The 16630-nt window shown below is 42.8% G+C and overlaps 1 protein-coding gene across 1 annotated transcript in view; it reads right to left on the bottom strand.

Annotated features, from left to right (window-relative positions):
• Nucleotides 1-12699, bottom strand: part of CREB3L1 (cAMP responsive element binding protein 3 like 1) — a gene marked incomplete at its 5' end in the record, with an annotated part of 32301 nt that extends 19602 nt beyond the window's left edge. Inside the window, 6 exons of the mRNA XM_089684548.1 lie at nucleotides 324-382; nucleotides 3399-3548; nucleotides 3643-3800; nucleotides 4983-5058; nucleotides 6862-7013; nucleotides 12486-12699. Coding sequence (XP_089540674.1) covers nucleotides 324-382; nucleotides 3399-3548; nucleotides 3643-3800; nucleotides 4983-5058; nucleotides 6862-7013; nucleotides 12486-12699 — 809 coding nt within the window. The remainder of the gene's footprint in view (nucleotides 1-323; nucleotides 383-3398; nucleotides 3549-3642; nucleotides 3801-4982; nucleotides 5059-6861; nucleotides 7014-12485) is intronic.
• Nucleotides 12700-16630: the final 3931 nt, after the last annotated feature.

Genomic DNA, 16630 nt, shown 5'->3' with positions numbered 1-16630 from the left:
AGTCCAGCTAGGAGAGGATGACAACTTTGTTATGGATCTGTGAGCGGGGGGGGAGGCAGAGACACAAAGGATAGAAGGGAATTTCTCTTCACCGGAGTCTCAGATATAAGAACCCAAAGGTTTTATATTAGCGGGTGAAATAGGATACACAATAGACACAATAACAATCTAACAACACAGTAACAATAAAAATTACACAATAATAATAATGTTATATATGCTACTGGCCGACATAACACATTAACAAATTTAGAGGGACAAAACAAAGAAATGTCAGAGAAAGAAGGCTTGAAGAAGTGATGTACACACATTTCACAACTCACTTCTTTTCCAAGCACTCTACATATTCCTTCTTCTTCCTCCGGCTTTCCTGGGCTGAGATCTAAGGAACAGACACAAAAAAGAACCAATGTCACACCCAGGGGCAGACTGACAATTCATGGGGCCCCTGGGCAATAGGGGATCATGGGGCCCCTGTGTCCTTTCCCAAACTAAAAAAAAGCCTATGAAAAAGGTACCAGGGGCATCTCATGGGGCCCCATACTGACCCCGGCCCTGGGGCAGTGACCGAGTTTCCAAATGGTCAGTCCACCCCTGGTCACACCTGATGTCATTGCTGGAAGCCCCAATCTACACATCCTTTTCTGAAACCTCCGATCTATACCTCCTTCCCTCTAACCTCCCATCAGCACATCCTTTCCTGTAACCTCCTTTCTACATGTCCTTTCCAGTAACTTCCGATCTACACATCCTTTCCCATAACCTTCCATCAACACTTTCTTTCCCATATCCTTCCATCGTCATATCCTTTCCTGTAACCTCCCAGCAACACATCCTTTCCTATAACCTCCCATCAACACATCCTTTCCTGGAACCTCCCATCAACACATCCTTTCCTGTAACCTGCCATCAACACATCCTTTCCTATAACCTCCCATCAACACATCCTTTCCTGTAACCTCCCATCAACACATCCTTTCCTGGAACCTCCCATCAACACATCCTTTCCTGTAACCTCCCATCAACACATCCTTTCCTGGAACCTCCCATCAACACATCCTTTCCTGGAACCTCCCATCAACACATCCTTTCCTGTAACCTGCCATCAACACATCCTTTCCTATAACCTCCCATCAACACATCCTTTCCTGTAACCTCCCATCAACACATCCTTTCCTGGAACCTCCCATCAACACATCCTTTCCTGTAACCTCCCATCAACACAACCTTTCCTGGAACCTCCCATCAACACATCCTTTCCTGGAACCTCCCATCAACACATCCTTTCCTGGAACCTCCCATCTACATCTCCTTTCCTGTAACCTGCCATCAACACATCCTTTCCTATAACCTCCCATCAACACATCCTTTCCTGTAACCTCCCATCAACACATCCTTTCCTGGAACCTCCCATCAACACATCCTTTCCTATAACCTCCCATCAACACATCCTTTCCTGGAACCTCCCATCAACACATCCTTTCCTGTAACCTGCCATCAACACATCCTTTCCTGTAACCTCCCATCATCACATCCTTTCCTGGAACCTCCCAACAACACATCCTTTCCTATAACCTCCCATCAACACATCCTTTCCTGGAACCTCCCATCAACACATCCTTTCCTGTAACCTGCCATCAACACATCCTTTCCTATAACCTCCCATCAACACATCCTTTCCTGTAACCTCCCACCAACATATCATTTCCCATAACCTCCCATCAAAACATCCTTTCCCGTAACGTCCCATCAACACATCCTTTCCTGTAACCTCCCATCTACAAATCCTTTCCAGTAACTTTCCATCTACACCTCTTTTCCTGTATCCTCCCATCTACAAGTCATTGCCAGTAACTTCCCATCTACACATCCTTCCCTGTAATCCTCCATCTACACAGCCTTTCCTATAACCTCCCATCAACACATCCTTTCCCAGAACCTCCCATCAACACATCCTTTCCTATAAATTCCCATCAACACATCCTTTACTATATCCTCCCATCAAGACATCCTTTTCCAGAACTTCCCATCAACACATCCTTTCCTGTAACCTCCCATCTACATCTCCTTTCCAGTAACTTCCCATCTACACCTCCTTTCCTGGAACCTCCCATCAACACATCCTTTCCTATAACCTCCCATTAATACATCCTTTCCTGGAATCTACCATCAACACATCCTTTCCCGTAACCTCCGATCTACATTTCCTTTCCAGTAACTTCCCATCTACACCTCCTTATCTGTAACCTCCCATCTACATGTCCTTTCCAGTAACTTCCCATCTACACGTCTTTTCCTGTAACCTCCCATCTACACATTCTTTCTCATAAACTTCTATCAACACATCCTTTACTGTAATCTCCCATTAACACATCCTTACCAGTAACCTCACATCTACACATCCTTTCCCATAACCTCCCATCTTCATATCCTTTACCATAATTTCCCATCTGCATATCCTTCCTGTAACCTCCAATCTGCACGTCCTTTACTATAACCTTCCATCCACATATCCTTTCCTGTAACCTCCTATCTACACATCCTTCCCGTAACCTCCCATCAACACAATCTTTCCCATACCCCCAATCAACACATCCTTTCCTATAACCTCCCATCAACACAATCTTTCCCATACCCTTTTATCAACACATCCTTTCCTATAACCTCCCATCAACACATCCTTTCCTGTAGCATCCCATCTACATGTCCTTTCCAGTAACCTCCCATCTACACATCCTTTCCCATAACCTTCCATCAACACATCCTAAACCGTACTCTCCCATCAACACATCCTTCCCTGCCACCTCCCATTCACACATTGTTTCCTGCTCCAAAATTTTTAAGCACAACCCTGGAGACCATTGAATCCTAAAGCTAGATTGTCACCTTGTTCAGCACATGGACAATGTCATGTCCTGACAGAACACACCTCTCTTGGTGGGAAGGATCAGTCAGACACATTTTAAAAAAATGCATGGGTTGATAAGCTAAGTGTTGGACAGTAGTCTCCTGTGAAGCAAGGACTGAGTGCATGTATGCTACTAAGAGCAGTGTCTTCCAATGGGAGCATGGACAGACCTACCACTTTGAGATTTAGGGGTCCCTATATTACTAGATTGGATACTAGCTGGGCAAGTACTGAAACCAAACAGGAGCCTATAGATGGACTTTAAAAGAGGGAGTAAGTGAGTAATTGAACTGAGCCATGAGCTCCTTCTATTGGGTAATAGCTCTATATAATTAATATGACAACACAAGTATAGTAAAGCAAGCTTGAGAAATCCATGTAAAAAAACGTATTCTTAATGAGCTAAACCTCAAAATTAACTTTAACTAGACATTCACTCAAAATACACTATACTTTCCCTTCAATCAGTCTTACAGAGGCCCTTCCTCACCTTGTTTTTTATTTTCCTGCGCACTCTTTTCAGAGCTTTCTCCTCAGTTTTAGTGAGCGGGAGTTTGGTAGGAATGGGGTAGCCCTCAGCAACTAATGTCCGCCTTTCTTCCTCCGTCAGCATTAAAGGTCCCGATGTCCCTTGCAGTTTCTAAACACCATTGAAAATATTACAATGTAAAATGCAGATTATGACTGTGAAAGCCTCTCGGAGATGTCAGCTGCCATGAAACCAGAATACCTACATGAGGGGCAGTGAGGAGCGGTGATGATGAGATGGCATGGGAGGATCGGGGTACTGGACGGGCAGGGCTGGGAGGCGGAAGAGATCGTGGACTTTGAGATCCATCACTATCACTGCTATGGCTACTGGGAGGAGTTAAGGGCATGACCCCCATTACATCTAGGAAAAGAAAGACATGTCAGATCATACCAAATCTTTAAAGTAGGTGACATATATTAAAAGAAAACTTAGTGATTTTGGGTCAATGTTTTTCTATAAAACTTTAATACTGATGCTTTATATCTGTTTTAGATAAAAAAAACTGTATGCATACACTCTTTCTTTAAAAAATAAATATTTAATACATGGCAAATATTCTCATGGCACTATGGGTTTTCTAAGGAGACAGCTCAGCAGTAGTTATGGTTTTTAATTTAACTATTCATCATTGAAACCTCAGACAGGGCCTCCAACAAGGAATAAGTCACTACACTGACTCATTCACATGTTACATAGATAGGTCAAAAAAAGACACAAATCCATCCAATTCAACCAAAAGAAAAAATAAATAGAATAAATAAATAGATATATATACAGAATCCTATACCCAAAGTTGATCCAGAGAAAGGCAAGCATGTGTACACATTTCAGCTTGAGCTAATAAACCAGCTTTTTACTGCAAAGGAGACAGAGGAAAACATGTAAAAGGAGCTTATAGCTCCATCAGCTGGTCAGATAGGACACTACATGCTATCCATATTATTATTTATATATTTAATTGGCTAGAAATTAGATATTAATTTTTAGTCCTGGCCAGGATAAAGGAACCTTGTTCCACATGAACAGCCCTACCAGAGCAAATTAGCTCATCAAAGGCTTATGGTCTTTCCATGTTCTGAAATGAATAAACTCAGTACCAGAGTCTCTTTTTTATATCAGTCATTGGAGGTGCTTACAATTTCCCATGGCTTGCATATGTATACTTCAGGCACAGTTTGATCAAACACCAGTTAACCTCCTGGTATGTTTTTGGACATTGAAGGAAACAGTACCTGGAGATAACCCGTGTTAATAAGTGATACGTGCACCATGTTACCCTGCTGGGACTTTAGACAGTAATTACAAGGAAATATTGATACCGGCCTAAGGTTGGGGGAAGGCAAACTCTCACCAGAACCAGGCCCAGATCTAGGCAGGGTGCTGGGGTAGGCTGTGCACCATCCTAGGTTTTTAAGAGTGCAACAGCTCTCTAGTTGTCTATGGTCGGTTGCAACCTATACAGCAAGCATTTAAACATTCCCAGGAAAATCCCTTATACCTATACTTTCAGTAATAATACAATTAAATGGAGAGTTCATTTACCTTGTGGTATATTCAGCAGGTGGTTTGGTACTCCTGGTTCTACCTTTATATGTGATATTGGTGTCCTGCAGACATTCTATAATAAAAGGGACATAGAACATTACAATAGTATCGTTTATAGTAGAGATATATATTATACTATAGTCTATAGTGTAGGGTCTGAAGACAGCTAAAGGTTCATCGGAGAACGTCAGCTTGATCTGGTCATTTTAGGTTGCACTTGGGAATATTTTTAGATATCTGTAGGTAACATTTTGTTGTCTCTAGGTCTAGAGGGTTTCCAGATTATGACATACATTCCCTGCCAAAAGTTTTTTGTTGACCTTGTTGGATTTTGTTTGGATGTTTTATTTCTTGGGTACTTCGCCAGCATGATCTATTGATCTATCTGTCATAATTCTCAACTCTGTCCAAGCCCGTCTAGGGGTTTTTGGTGCTCCTGACCACCTTTGTGTGTACCAGCTCCTCCTTTTACATTCATCATAATACTAGATTAATTTAAAAAAACAAAAAACAAAACGTAAAGTAGAATTAAATGCATAGAGTAAGGTAGGGTACTAACCCCCTGTGATTCTTTCGCCATCTGTGTCCCATTGGGGAGATTTCTCTTCACGTCTTGACTCATAGCCAAAACAAGAAGTGAGGAAATCCCTTCAGATTGATGGAATTTCTTGTTTGTCACCAGAACTAGTGTCCTAATCGGAAGATTATAGGAAGATTATTCCTGTTGTGCTGTCAACTCAAAATTTGGGGGATTCTTTTATTTTCACTCTCAGTGATAAAAACTGACAGCTGTTCTAACTGTGTCACCATTGTATCCAAAATTTCCGATTTTCTAAAGAAAATTAGTTCAGAATTCAACCCATGTATGGCCTACATCAGAGAGACTGAAAGCCCCTCATAATGACCACAGCACGTGTGCAGACCTGGGAACTCAGCATAACCAGTGTGCAGGAGAAAGTAGAGCAGACCTGGGCAAACTACAGCCCCAGTGCCACATATGGCCCTTTGGCTGTCACTGTCTGGCCCTTGACGCCTCCACTGTCAGCATGTCCATGTGGAGAGTTGGAAGAACTGGAAGGAGAAAGCTTCAGGAGCTGATTGGTACAGCAGGGAGGCTGGGTTCTGATGAGAGAGTGTGGCATGGGTGACATCCTGACAGTCTCCCTCCTGTCACTCTACTACCCAGCCAAGTTCTTCCTGTGTTAGGAGCCATGCAACTGTTCTTCACTATAGGTCAGGATCTGGAGACATCCCCACTGAATTCAATATGCTTGTCAAATTCTGCACCGCAAAGTAAAAATGCCATGGCAGCATAACAAAGCATCAGGGCCGCAGCATATTAAAAGCCCAATCTAGTTGTTATGGTGTTATTTTCTAGCTCAGGTGGGCAGCCGGGATGGTAAAACTGCATTCCAGCCACCCATTTTTACCACCCATTGACTACCTGTCTAAAAGATTTATTTCGTACCTATTATTGCCAGCACCATGTGTTTGACCTTCTCAGGTCCAAAATTAAAATTAAGCAGAAGTTCAACCCTCCACAACAGTGCCAGTTTCTCATGTAGCCCCTTTTCTCACCCCTGAAGTAGAGGCTGTCAGGTGGTTTTAACACTCCAGCATCTACGAAAAATGTAAATATCAGTTTTAGATGGGAAGATCCTTTAAGACTGCCCTTAGACATAGGGGTGGGTACAGGCATGGCTCAGAAGGAACACAATAGACTTTATTTTTCAGAATATATGATGGAATATGGTGTCAGAAAATCTGTGTTGCCCAAAAGCAGCCATAAATATAATGAGTCCATATGGAACAATTCTTCATGGCAAGTCCAATGCAGCAGGATGATGACAGTCCTGTTATAATTTCATGTACTCACCTCGTCATTCTGCAGAACCCCTGGCCCCAGTGCTTGTTCCAGAGGTGCACTTGTCGGGTATGTGGGCTCTGCCTGTGATAACATGTTCTGTTCCTGTTTCACCAGTAATGAACACAGCTCATGCTCCAGGGCCCACACTGCGCTCCCAGGTTCTAAGAGGGAGAGAAATGTAGGTTAGACCTTCTCTACAACAAAGAACATTGGTGGTCACCACCACCTCCTACTATGCAGTGACCTGATGACACATTCCTTTTTAGTATATCTGCATACAACACACCCAATTGTTTCCTACTGCTGATCCTCCCTTTCCCAGACTGACTTCTACTGTACACAAGGTTTATACCAAGTTAAATTCAAGCACCTAACACTTGTTGAATTTCCTTCTGTGATGGTGGGGCTGACCAAGAGCTGCTGGGAGTATCTTAGCAACATACTAGCAACAGGGCAGGATGGCATGATGCCATTTATGGGAGTTTTCCAGGCAGACTTTATTAGGTACATACTGTAGATGGTGTACACCTATGGGGAATTATCCAACTTTAGTCACACCCGCCCAGTATGTTTTTATCAATATGCGCCCCTTACCTGCATTGGCATTTTTTTGTAAAAGTGAACTAACCTTTTAAGAGCATCAAATACAGCCAATGCGTTTGGGGGGATAAAAGCCTCCCTCTTCCTCGGGGTTTGAGTTGTCAATGTTAATGAAATCATGACAGAGTACAGTATGAGGACCTGTGTTAAAGTGGTTGTACACCCTTGAATATACCCAGTGAAAATGATTGGCCTCAGGTGATACACAGAGATGAAACAAATCCTCATACATACGTTGTACTGTTTATCTACAGTTCTCTCTTCTCTAAAGCTGTTCAAAGGGCTGAATTTATAAAGCTTGCCTGAGAGTTCCGAAAACAAGAGGCGGAGAACTGAAATTACACACTATAAAGCTCAGTGAGGAGAGCTCTGAGAACTGATTGGAGGGCAGGGACACACCCCCCTCCACACAGCACACAAGAACAGAGCTGAGGCTGTCATTCTGCTACAGGTCCCTCCCCTGTCACCATTTTTCTATTGGTGTCAGGAAAACTTGTCAGAAGTGATTCATGCTGATAGTAGAGTAGAAATTACACTTAGTGCTCTGGATTGAGACAAGTACACACTATAGAGGGATATGATTTGTTCATATCTCATGTCTGAGCTTTACAACCACTTTAAGACTTGATGAAGACTAACATCTCCTGATGGCATTATAGGTAGCTGGCTGAATGTCTTCTGGAAAAATAAAAGTGAAATGTCCTATGATGGAACCTGACTATTACAGAGGATATCCATTCCCTTCATTATCCGGAGAGAATTGAGAAGGGAATCTAGTAAAGGAATGTAATCCTCTGTATTCTGACTGGGTATCAGGAAAATGCCAACTTCTCCTCTTTGAAAGGCTGCAAGAGAGCATCAGCAGCTTCCATTTACATGTGCACAACATCTGCTGTTAATTTAAGCAGCTGAGCTGCACGAGCTATAAATCTTTCAGTTAACCCGCTCTGTTCTTATTATCTACTGCAGTAATGGCTGACTACGAACTGCCTATTGTACATTTAAAACCCTATGAGATGCTGCATGCCCACAGCGATGGTGAGGAGGTCAATCTACACATATAAGCTGATGTGGGACCAGGGGCGGACTGACCATTTGGAAACTCGGGCACTGCTCGAGGGCCCGGGGTCAGTAGGGGGCCCCATGAGATGCCCCTGGTACCTTTATTATAGGCTTTTTTGAGTTTGGGCAAGGACACAGGGGCCCCATGATCCCCTATTGCCCGGGGGCCCCATGAGTTGTCAGTCCGCCCCTGTGTGGGACAGAAGTAAGCACAGGCAGTCACCTGCTACTACTGGATAAGTAAGGCTTGGGACAAATTGCACAAGAAATGGTAAGCAGGAAAGAGGGACAAGAAGGCCAACTCCAGCCAACACACTTTTACTTGTTATCAGTGTCCCCAATTGGGAGATTTCCCTGCACTTCCTGTAAGAACATAAAGGGATGGGGAATCTCACTAATAGTGGGGAGGGGGTCACAAACAGAAGAAAAAACATTTTTGGTGAGCAACTTCTAACAATGCTTTTTTGCGGTATGTGTAGACTCCTGACAATTTCCTGTATAGATGTAAAAGGGACAGAAAGGTAAAGAAAATCTCCCGACAAACTGATCACAGCTTGACAGAACTTCTCACTCCTCCACACTCATGTTTTGGCCTGATTTAGGCATTAATATAGAAAAACAATTCTGTGGGAAAAAAAATAAAAAAAAATATATATATATATATATATACACACACACACACGCACATTATATTGCCAAAAGTATTGGGCCCGCCCTCCAAATTATTCGATTCAGGTGTTCCAATCACCTCCATGGCCACAGGTGTATAAAATCAAGCCCCTAGGCATGCAGACTGCTTCTACAAACATTTGTGAAATGGGTCGCTCTCAGGAGCTCAGTGAATTCAAGCGTGGTCCCGTGATAGGTTGTCACCTGTGCAATAAGTCCATCCATGACATTTCTTTGCTACTAAATATTCCACAGTCAGCTGTTAGTGGTATTATACCAAAGTGGAAGCAACTGGGAACAACAGCAACTCAGCCACCAAGTGGTAGGCCACGGAAAATGACAGAGTGGGGTCAGCGCATGCTAAAGCGCACAGTGCGCAGAAGTCGGCAATTGTCTGCAGAGTCAATAGCTTAAGACTTCCAAACTTGGTGTGGCCTTCAGATTAGCATAACAGTGCATACAGAGCTTCATGGAATGGGTTTTCAAGCCTTACATTACCAAGTGCAATGAAAAGCGTCGGAAGTAGTGGTGTAAAACACGCTGCCACTGGACTCTAGAGCAGTGGAGATGTGTTCTCTGGAGTGATGAATCACGCTTCTCTATCTGGCAATCCAATGGACGTGTCTGGGTTTGGCATTTGCTAGGAGAACTTGTCTGACTGTATTTTGCCAAGTGGAAAGTTTGGTGGAGGGGGATTATGGCGTGGGGTTGTTCCACTGAAGGGAACTCTTAAGGCATCAGCATACCAAGACATTTTAGACAATTTCATGCACCCAACTTTGTGGAAACAGTTTTAGGGATGGCTCCTTCCTGTTCCAACATGACTGCACACAGAGCACAAAGCAAGGTCCATAAAGACATGGATGAGCGAGATTGGGGTGGAGGAACTTGACTGGCCTGCAGAGTCCTGACCTCAACCCGACAGAATACCTTTGGGATGAATTAGAGCGGAGACTGTGAGCCAGGCCTTCTCGTCCAACATCAGTGCCTGACCTCACAAATGTGCTTCTGGAAGAATGGACAAACCTTCCCATAGACACCCTCCTAAACCTTGTGGACGGCCTTCCCAGAAGAGTTGAAGCTGTTCTAGCTGGAAAGGGCGGGCCAACTCAATATTGAACCCAACGGACTAAGACTGGGATGCCAATAAAGATCATTTGCGTGTAAAGGCGGGCGTCCCAATACTTTTGGTAATATAGTATGTGTGTGTATATATATATATATATATATATATATACATACAGGGATTGGTCAAAATTATGTAAACACTAGGTACAGTGGGTATAGAAAAGATTTCGACCCCCTTAAAATATTATTAAAAATGTTGTTGCTTTGCACCCAGAAATAAAGACAGACACAGTTTTTGTTTTATCCAGCTGTATTTGCAACTTATAACGTCCAAGTAAAAAAAGGGTCAGAAAAAAATATTTAAAAAATTCAAAAACAGAATCACTGAGTTGGAAGAAGGATCACCCCCTCCTAAAAATGACTTGTAAACTCAGATGTAGCCAATCACCTTCTCAATGGCACACAATGCCATTTGACTTTAAAATGTGACCAGCTGTGGTCACTTTGATTAGCTCAGCATGAAAAAAGCTTTCCTGGAGCATGTCAGTCCCTGGTAGTGCACCTGAAGCAAATCAACTATGGGTGGCAAGGAACTGTCAGAAGATCTCCAGGATAAAGTTGTGGACTGGCACAAGTCAGGAGATGGACACAAACACATTTCAAAAGCTTTATAAATGCCTAGAAGCACAGTGAAGTCTATTATTAAGAAGTGGAAGGTATTTGGTACAACACAGACCCTTCCTGGATCAGAATGTCGCTCCAAACTGGATGAAAGAGCCAGGAGGAAACTGGTTAGAGAGGCTTCCAAGAGGCCTACAGCAACTGAAGCAGTTGCAGGAATTGATGACAAAGAGTGGTCATTGTGTGCATGTAACAACAATATCACACATTCCCCACAAATGTGACTTGTATGGGAGGGGTGCAAGAAAAAAAGCCGCTCCTCGAGAAAGGCCACATGCAGTCACCACTGAGCTTTGCCAAAATGCACCTTGAAGATCCTGAGGCCGCATGGAAAAATGTGTTATGGTCAGAAGAGACTAAAATTGAGTAATTTGGCCTTAATACTAAACGATATGTCTGGCGGAAATCCAATACATCTCACCATTCCTACACTAAAGCATGGAGGTAGTAATATCCTGTTATGGGGGGTTTCTCTGCAGCAGGGATTGGAGCACTTTTCAGGATAGAAGGAAAGATGGATGGGGCAAAATACCATCACAATCTTGAGGAAAATCTGCTTCCCTTTGCCAGAAAGCTGTCAGTGGGAAGAAGGTTTACTTTCCAACATGACTATGACCTAAAGCACAAAGCAAAAATGAACTCACAGTGGTTGGAGGAGAAAAAGGTCCTTGCATGGCCTAGTCAGAGCCCAGACTTAAATCCCATTGAAAACCTGTGGAATGACTTGAAGACTGCCATCCACAAACAGTCACCATCAAATTAAATTGAACTTGAGCAGTTCTGCAAAGATAAGTGGGCAAATATTGCAATGTCTAGATGTGCAAAGTTAGTAGAAACATATCCCAACAGACTGAAGACTGGCATTAAAATGTTACTAAACCCACAACAGTAAAATTAGTCTGTATATGCAGTAAAGCATGCTTGTTATATTCACTGTGGAACCTAAGGAGTTAATCCTCTGCATTGTGTAACAATGCTGTGTGATCCTGACTTCTCTGATCCTCCCCTTATTCCAGTGTCTACCTCTTGTCTCCTGATAAGAAATATAGTGTGGAGACAGTGCACATGCTCAGTTTAGTGTGTATTGCTAGAGAGGTTTTTTATTTTCTTGGGAGAGTGCATGTGATCAGCACAGGGCCAATCAGCACTGTCTAGACAGAGGTCAGGGGTTTTGCATCCTTTTAGAGCAGAAATAAAACTCCTACAAGCTTTAACCAGTGCTCAGCTGAAGTCACAAGACTGCTCTAACTGCTTATGAGAAAGGCCTTCTCACCCGACATCAGTGCCTGACCTCACAAATGCTCTTCTGGAAGAATGGTCAAACCTTCCCATAGACACCCTCCTAAACCTTGTGGATGGCCTTCCCAGAAGAGTTGAAGCTGTTATAGCTGCAAAAGGAGGGCCAACTCAATATTGAACCCTACGGACTAAGCCTGGGATGTCATTAAATTCATGTGCGTGTAAAGGCAGGCCGACCAATACTTTTGGCAATATAGTGTATATATGTTTGTGTGTCACTTTGCATAATACTGTAGCTGCAGTAGAGTGATTACCGCTGGGGCTGTCTTCATCTTCCTCCTTTATAGTGAGGGCGGGACTCTGTGGGGCGGAGTCTTCACTCAGCGAATAGCTGTGCTCAGCCTGTATAGGAGGAGTCGGGCTCTCCACCTCCATATCCAGTAAGGCATCCCGGTCCAGCAGAGGAGGGTCATCAAAAAAACTGTTGAAGAGTTCATTGGAGAATTCATCCAGAGCATCCGAGAAGTGCTGGTTGGAAGAAAAAAATACCAATAAGTTCAAAGACAAAAGGTGGGCACCTCTGTATCTCATATATCTGACACAAGTTATACAGAAAATCATAGCTTTAGTTGACTGGTTCAACCAATGTGAGGGGTATAAAGGGGAATTAAACTTTAATAGTTGCAATACTGATAGAAATACCATGTTCTTGCTTGAATTAAAGATTATTAAGACATAAAATATATCACACAGAATTTTGTTCAAATTCTTCAAGTTCCCCATATTGTCTATCAGTATAAGCCGATAAGTCACCCCACAGAGCAGCCATAGGGGTTGATTTACTAAAACTGAAGCCTGAAAAACCTGGTGCAGCTCTACACAGAAACCAATCAGCTTCCTGGTTTTATTGTCAAAACCTAATTGAACAAGCTGAAGTTAGAAGCTGATTGGCTAGCATGCACAGCTGCACCAGATTTTGCACTTTCTAGTTTTAGTAAATCAATCCCATAGTGTTTCATGGACACTTGGTTGAGGTGATAAAAAACGCTGCAAACTGTGCAACCAAATCAATCCATCAAAAAGTGTCAGACACTCAAAAGGGATCTTTAATATCTCCGGTTCATACAGCTGCACCTCCAGTAATGTTGTGTACCTTATCCAGTGCAGAAAATGTAACAAAGGATCTTATGTTGGCGAAACAGGACAGAAGTTGCAAACAAGGATGAATTTGCACAGACATACCATCAAGGAACATAAAGAAGATGACTTTTGCACACCTGTGGGACACCATTTTTCACAACCAGGCCACACAATGGGAGACCTCAATATTTTAGTTCTTAACCTCCCTGGAGGTATTCCCGAGTGTAGCTCGGGGTAAAGTTTCAGTACCAAAAGCGGTAACCCCGAGCTACATTCGGGCTTACCATGCAGCGCTGCATAGGGAGTCCCTGCAGAGCTTACCTTCTCCTTCGCTCCCGCGATGTGTCCCCTGCAGCGTCCCCGGCCAAATCCTCCGGCCGATGCCGGCATCTGTGTTCCGGTCCCTGTGACGTTGGGACATACAGGCGCCGCCGCCGGCGGGAAATTTGAAAATTTTAAAAAATATCATTTTTTTCAAAACACATTTTTCATAGTAAAACATTGCTGTTTCAACCCATTTCACATACATTTTGTCCCGAGTGCTTTGTCCTGTGTCCTGCCTGCATTTTGTCTGTTCTTTCTGCCTGGAAACTGAGAAACGTCCAAAAAGTGTCCCTTTAGGTCAAAAGCGGTTTTAGATCAGCTAGAGAACAGCGATAGTAAATCAGAACCACTTGCAGAATTGAGTGATAATGATTCGTGGGGGAAATTCGTCATCAGACACTGAAAACGATTTTGCGACTTTGCTCAGCAATGTACGAACTTGGCGCTCTATTTCAAATTTCAGTGTTTTCGGTTTGATTATATTATTGAATTAAATGTATTATTATTATATTATTATTTTTTATGATTATTTATTAAATTATAATTTATGATTTCGTGTTTAAAATTTTATCCTATCCGGGATGTTTACTAGACTCTTGTCCGGACAGATTTCAGTGAGTTATTCCTAAAAATTACAGCCTACAATAAAAAACTACATATTTCCATGCAAAATAATGGTACCGCTTTCAGCACCAAAAATCTGAAATAATCATACCGCCAGGGAGGTTAAAGGAAATTTCAAATCCATTCAGGAAAGAAAAACTTTTGAACTAAGAATGATAATTCTATTTGACACAAGAGAGAACGGGCCTGAATTTGGACATGGGATTCCTCAATCATTATCCAACAGTTTTATCACCTCAAGCATGACTGCCTCTGTGAGTGTTGTCTCCCCCCCCCCCCCCAGACTTTGCTTTTGCTGTGTCTTATCTCTGTTCTCTTTTTTTTTTCCATCCCCTACATCTCTTCTAACATTCTGCTATACCTTTGTGATCAGTGCTGCTTGGACCTGAAGAAGGGGACACTCCCCAAAAGCTTGTCCTCAAAATTGTTTGTTAGTGCAAATAAAAAAAAGTATCACGGACAGTACTCAATTGTTTATGGGCACTTGGTGAAAGGGAAACTACTCAAAAACTAAGAACCATACTCCAAACTAATTTTATGGCCCCTCGCAGTCTCAATCTGAAGACTGTGTGACAGGGTGACAACACAGTAGCACAATAAGGAGACAAGGACATAGGGTTGTCACTATGTGACAGGAAGTGTCTGAACAAAGGTCTTCATGATCACCAGGTTTTATTAAAATGAAAGCTATAGATTTATTACATTTCAAAGGGACTTCTGAAATGAAATTAACATATCTCCTAGATTGTAAGCTTGAAAGAGCAGGGCCCTCGATCCCCTCATGTTTTGCATTGTATTGGTATTGTTCTATCACATGTTCTGTCCCCCTTTGTAATGTACAGAGCTGAGCGAACTATTGGCGCTTTATAAATACTGTATAATAATAATATTAAAACTTATCAGAGATTTTGGTGATTGGGTTATATGTTACAACACAGAAACACATTAGGGAGACAGGGACAGAACATTGTTGCCCTATAAGCACTTTCATGGCAGAATAATCAGGTATTATATAAAAAAAAGATTTTAAAATATTAAAAATTACTTAAAAAACTACATTGATATATTAATGTAATTTTACTGTGATTTTAATAAAACTTCTATGAGATTTTAGTATTTGGGTTTACATATACTTTAACCCCTTGGGGCCGGCGCCTCCCGGCCTTTTAAGGGGTTTGTGATGCCCGGAGGCGGGGCGGGGTTTAGTGTCATGTGACCACCACGTGGTATAATAGACTGAATGTTGTGTGAATTGATGGTGCTATATAAGTACCTATAATAATATTTGTATGCCCTGCCCAGGGGCAGACTGACCATTTGGAAACTTGGGATCTGCCCGAGAGCCCGGGGTCAGTAGGGGGCCCCGTAAGATGCCCCTGGTACCTTTTTCATAGGCTTTTTTGAGTTTGGGCAAGGACACAGGGGCCCCATGATCCCCTATTGCCCGGGGGCCCCATGAGTTGTCAGGTCACCCCTGGCCCTGCCCCAGACTACTTACTTGGGTGCTCCCTCAATCCAGCACTTTGCCTGAGTGTAGCAGCTCCTGCATTCACAGGACAAGAGTCAGCCGCGTGAGCCATTGGCTCCTACTGCTGTCAATCAATTCCTCCTAGCAGAGGGCAAGGTGTGCTGTGTGTGTCTATGGCTCAGGAGCGAGCCTGCACATGCACCCCCATAGAAAGTGGCTTTCAGAAAAGAGGAGGAGCCAAGAGTGTCAGCGGGGGACCCCAGAAGAGGAGATTCGGGTCCGCTCCGTGCAAAGTATGCAATCTTTTTTTATTTTAGGGAAAAAAATGTTTTACCTTTTACAACCAGTTTTACTTATATTGCTTCATTGTATCTTTTCTCCAACCACACAGAGCATTTTAGAAGTAATAAAACATCTGTCTTTGCTTATTCCTTGTCAGCGCATTAACACCTTCACCGAATATTACCACCCTGCATTGTGACAGATTCCCGGGCAGCTACGAATGTGCATGAACCTGGAGGTCTTCATATGGACAGAAAAGAAAGAATCTTCTTCTTTTGGGAGGTGATAGGTACAGCAAAAGCTCCAGGGACAAAGTTAAAAGTCTCAGCCCTCTGTCACCCTGGAAAGAGCCAGCAGAGGACTGAATCTGAAACACTAGGCGTCTGCAGACAATTTTCCAGGTACGTGAAAGAGCCAAGTTTTATTTTATTAGTCTTCCAGGAAAAAACACATTTTGGACGTAGCTGGCGACACCAGGCGCGCGCCTCAACAGGACGTTTATAATTAGGGAAAACAAGGCATCATTGTTCTGTTAGATTCATTGTCAGGATTAAAAAATAAAAGATGCCAGAGGGTACAAGACTTGGCCAGATATTTAAAGCTGAACGCCAGGCATATATA

This window comes from Staurois parvus, unplaced genomic scaffold (assembly GCF_062004578.1).
Source record: "Staurois parvus isolate SC_StPar_1 unplaced genomic scaffold, SC_StPar_1.0 ptg000350l, whole genome shotgun sequence".
Classification (NCBI taxonomy): domain Eukaryota; kingdom Metazoa; phylum Chordata; class Amphibia; order Anura; family Ranidae; genus Staurois; species Staurois parvus.
The sequence above is the reverse complement of the archived record's forward strand: the minus strand, read 5'-3'. Positions and strand labels throughout refer to the sequence as shown.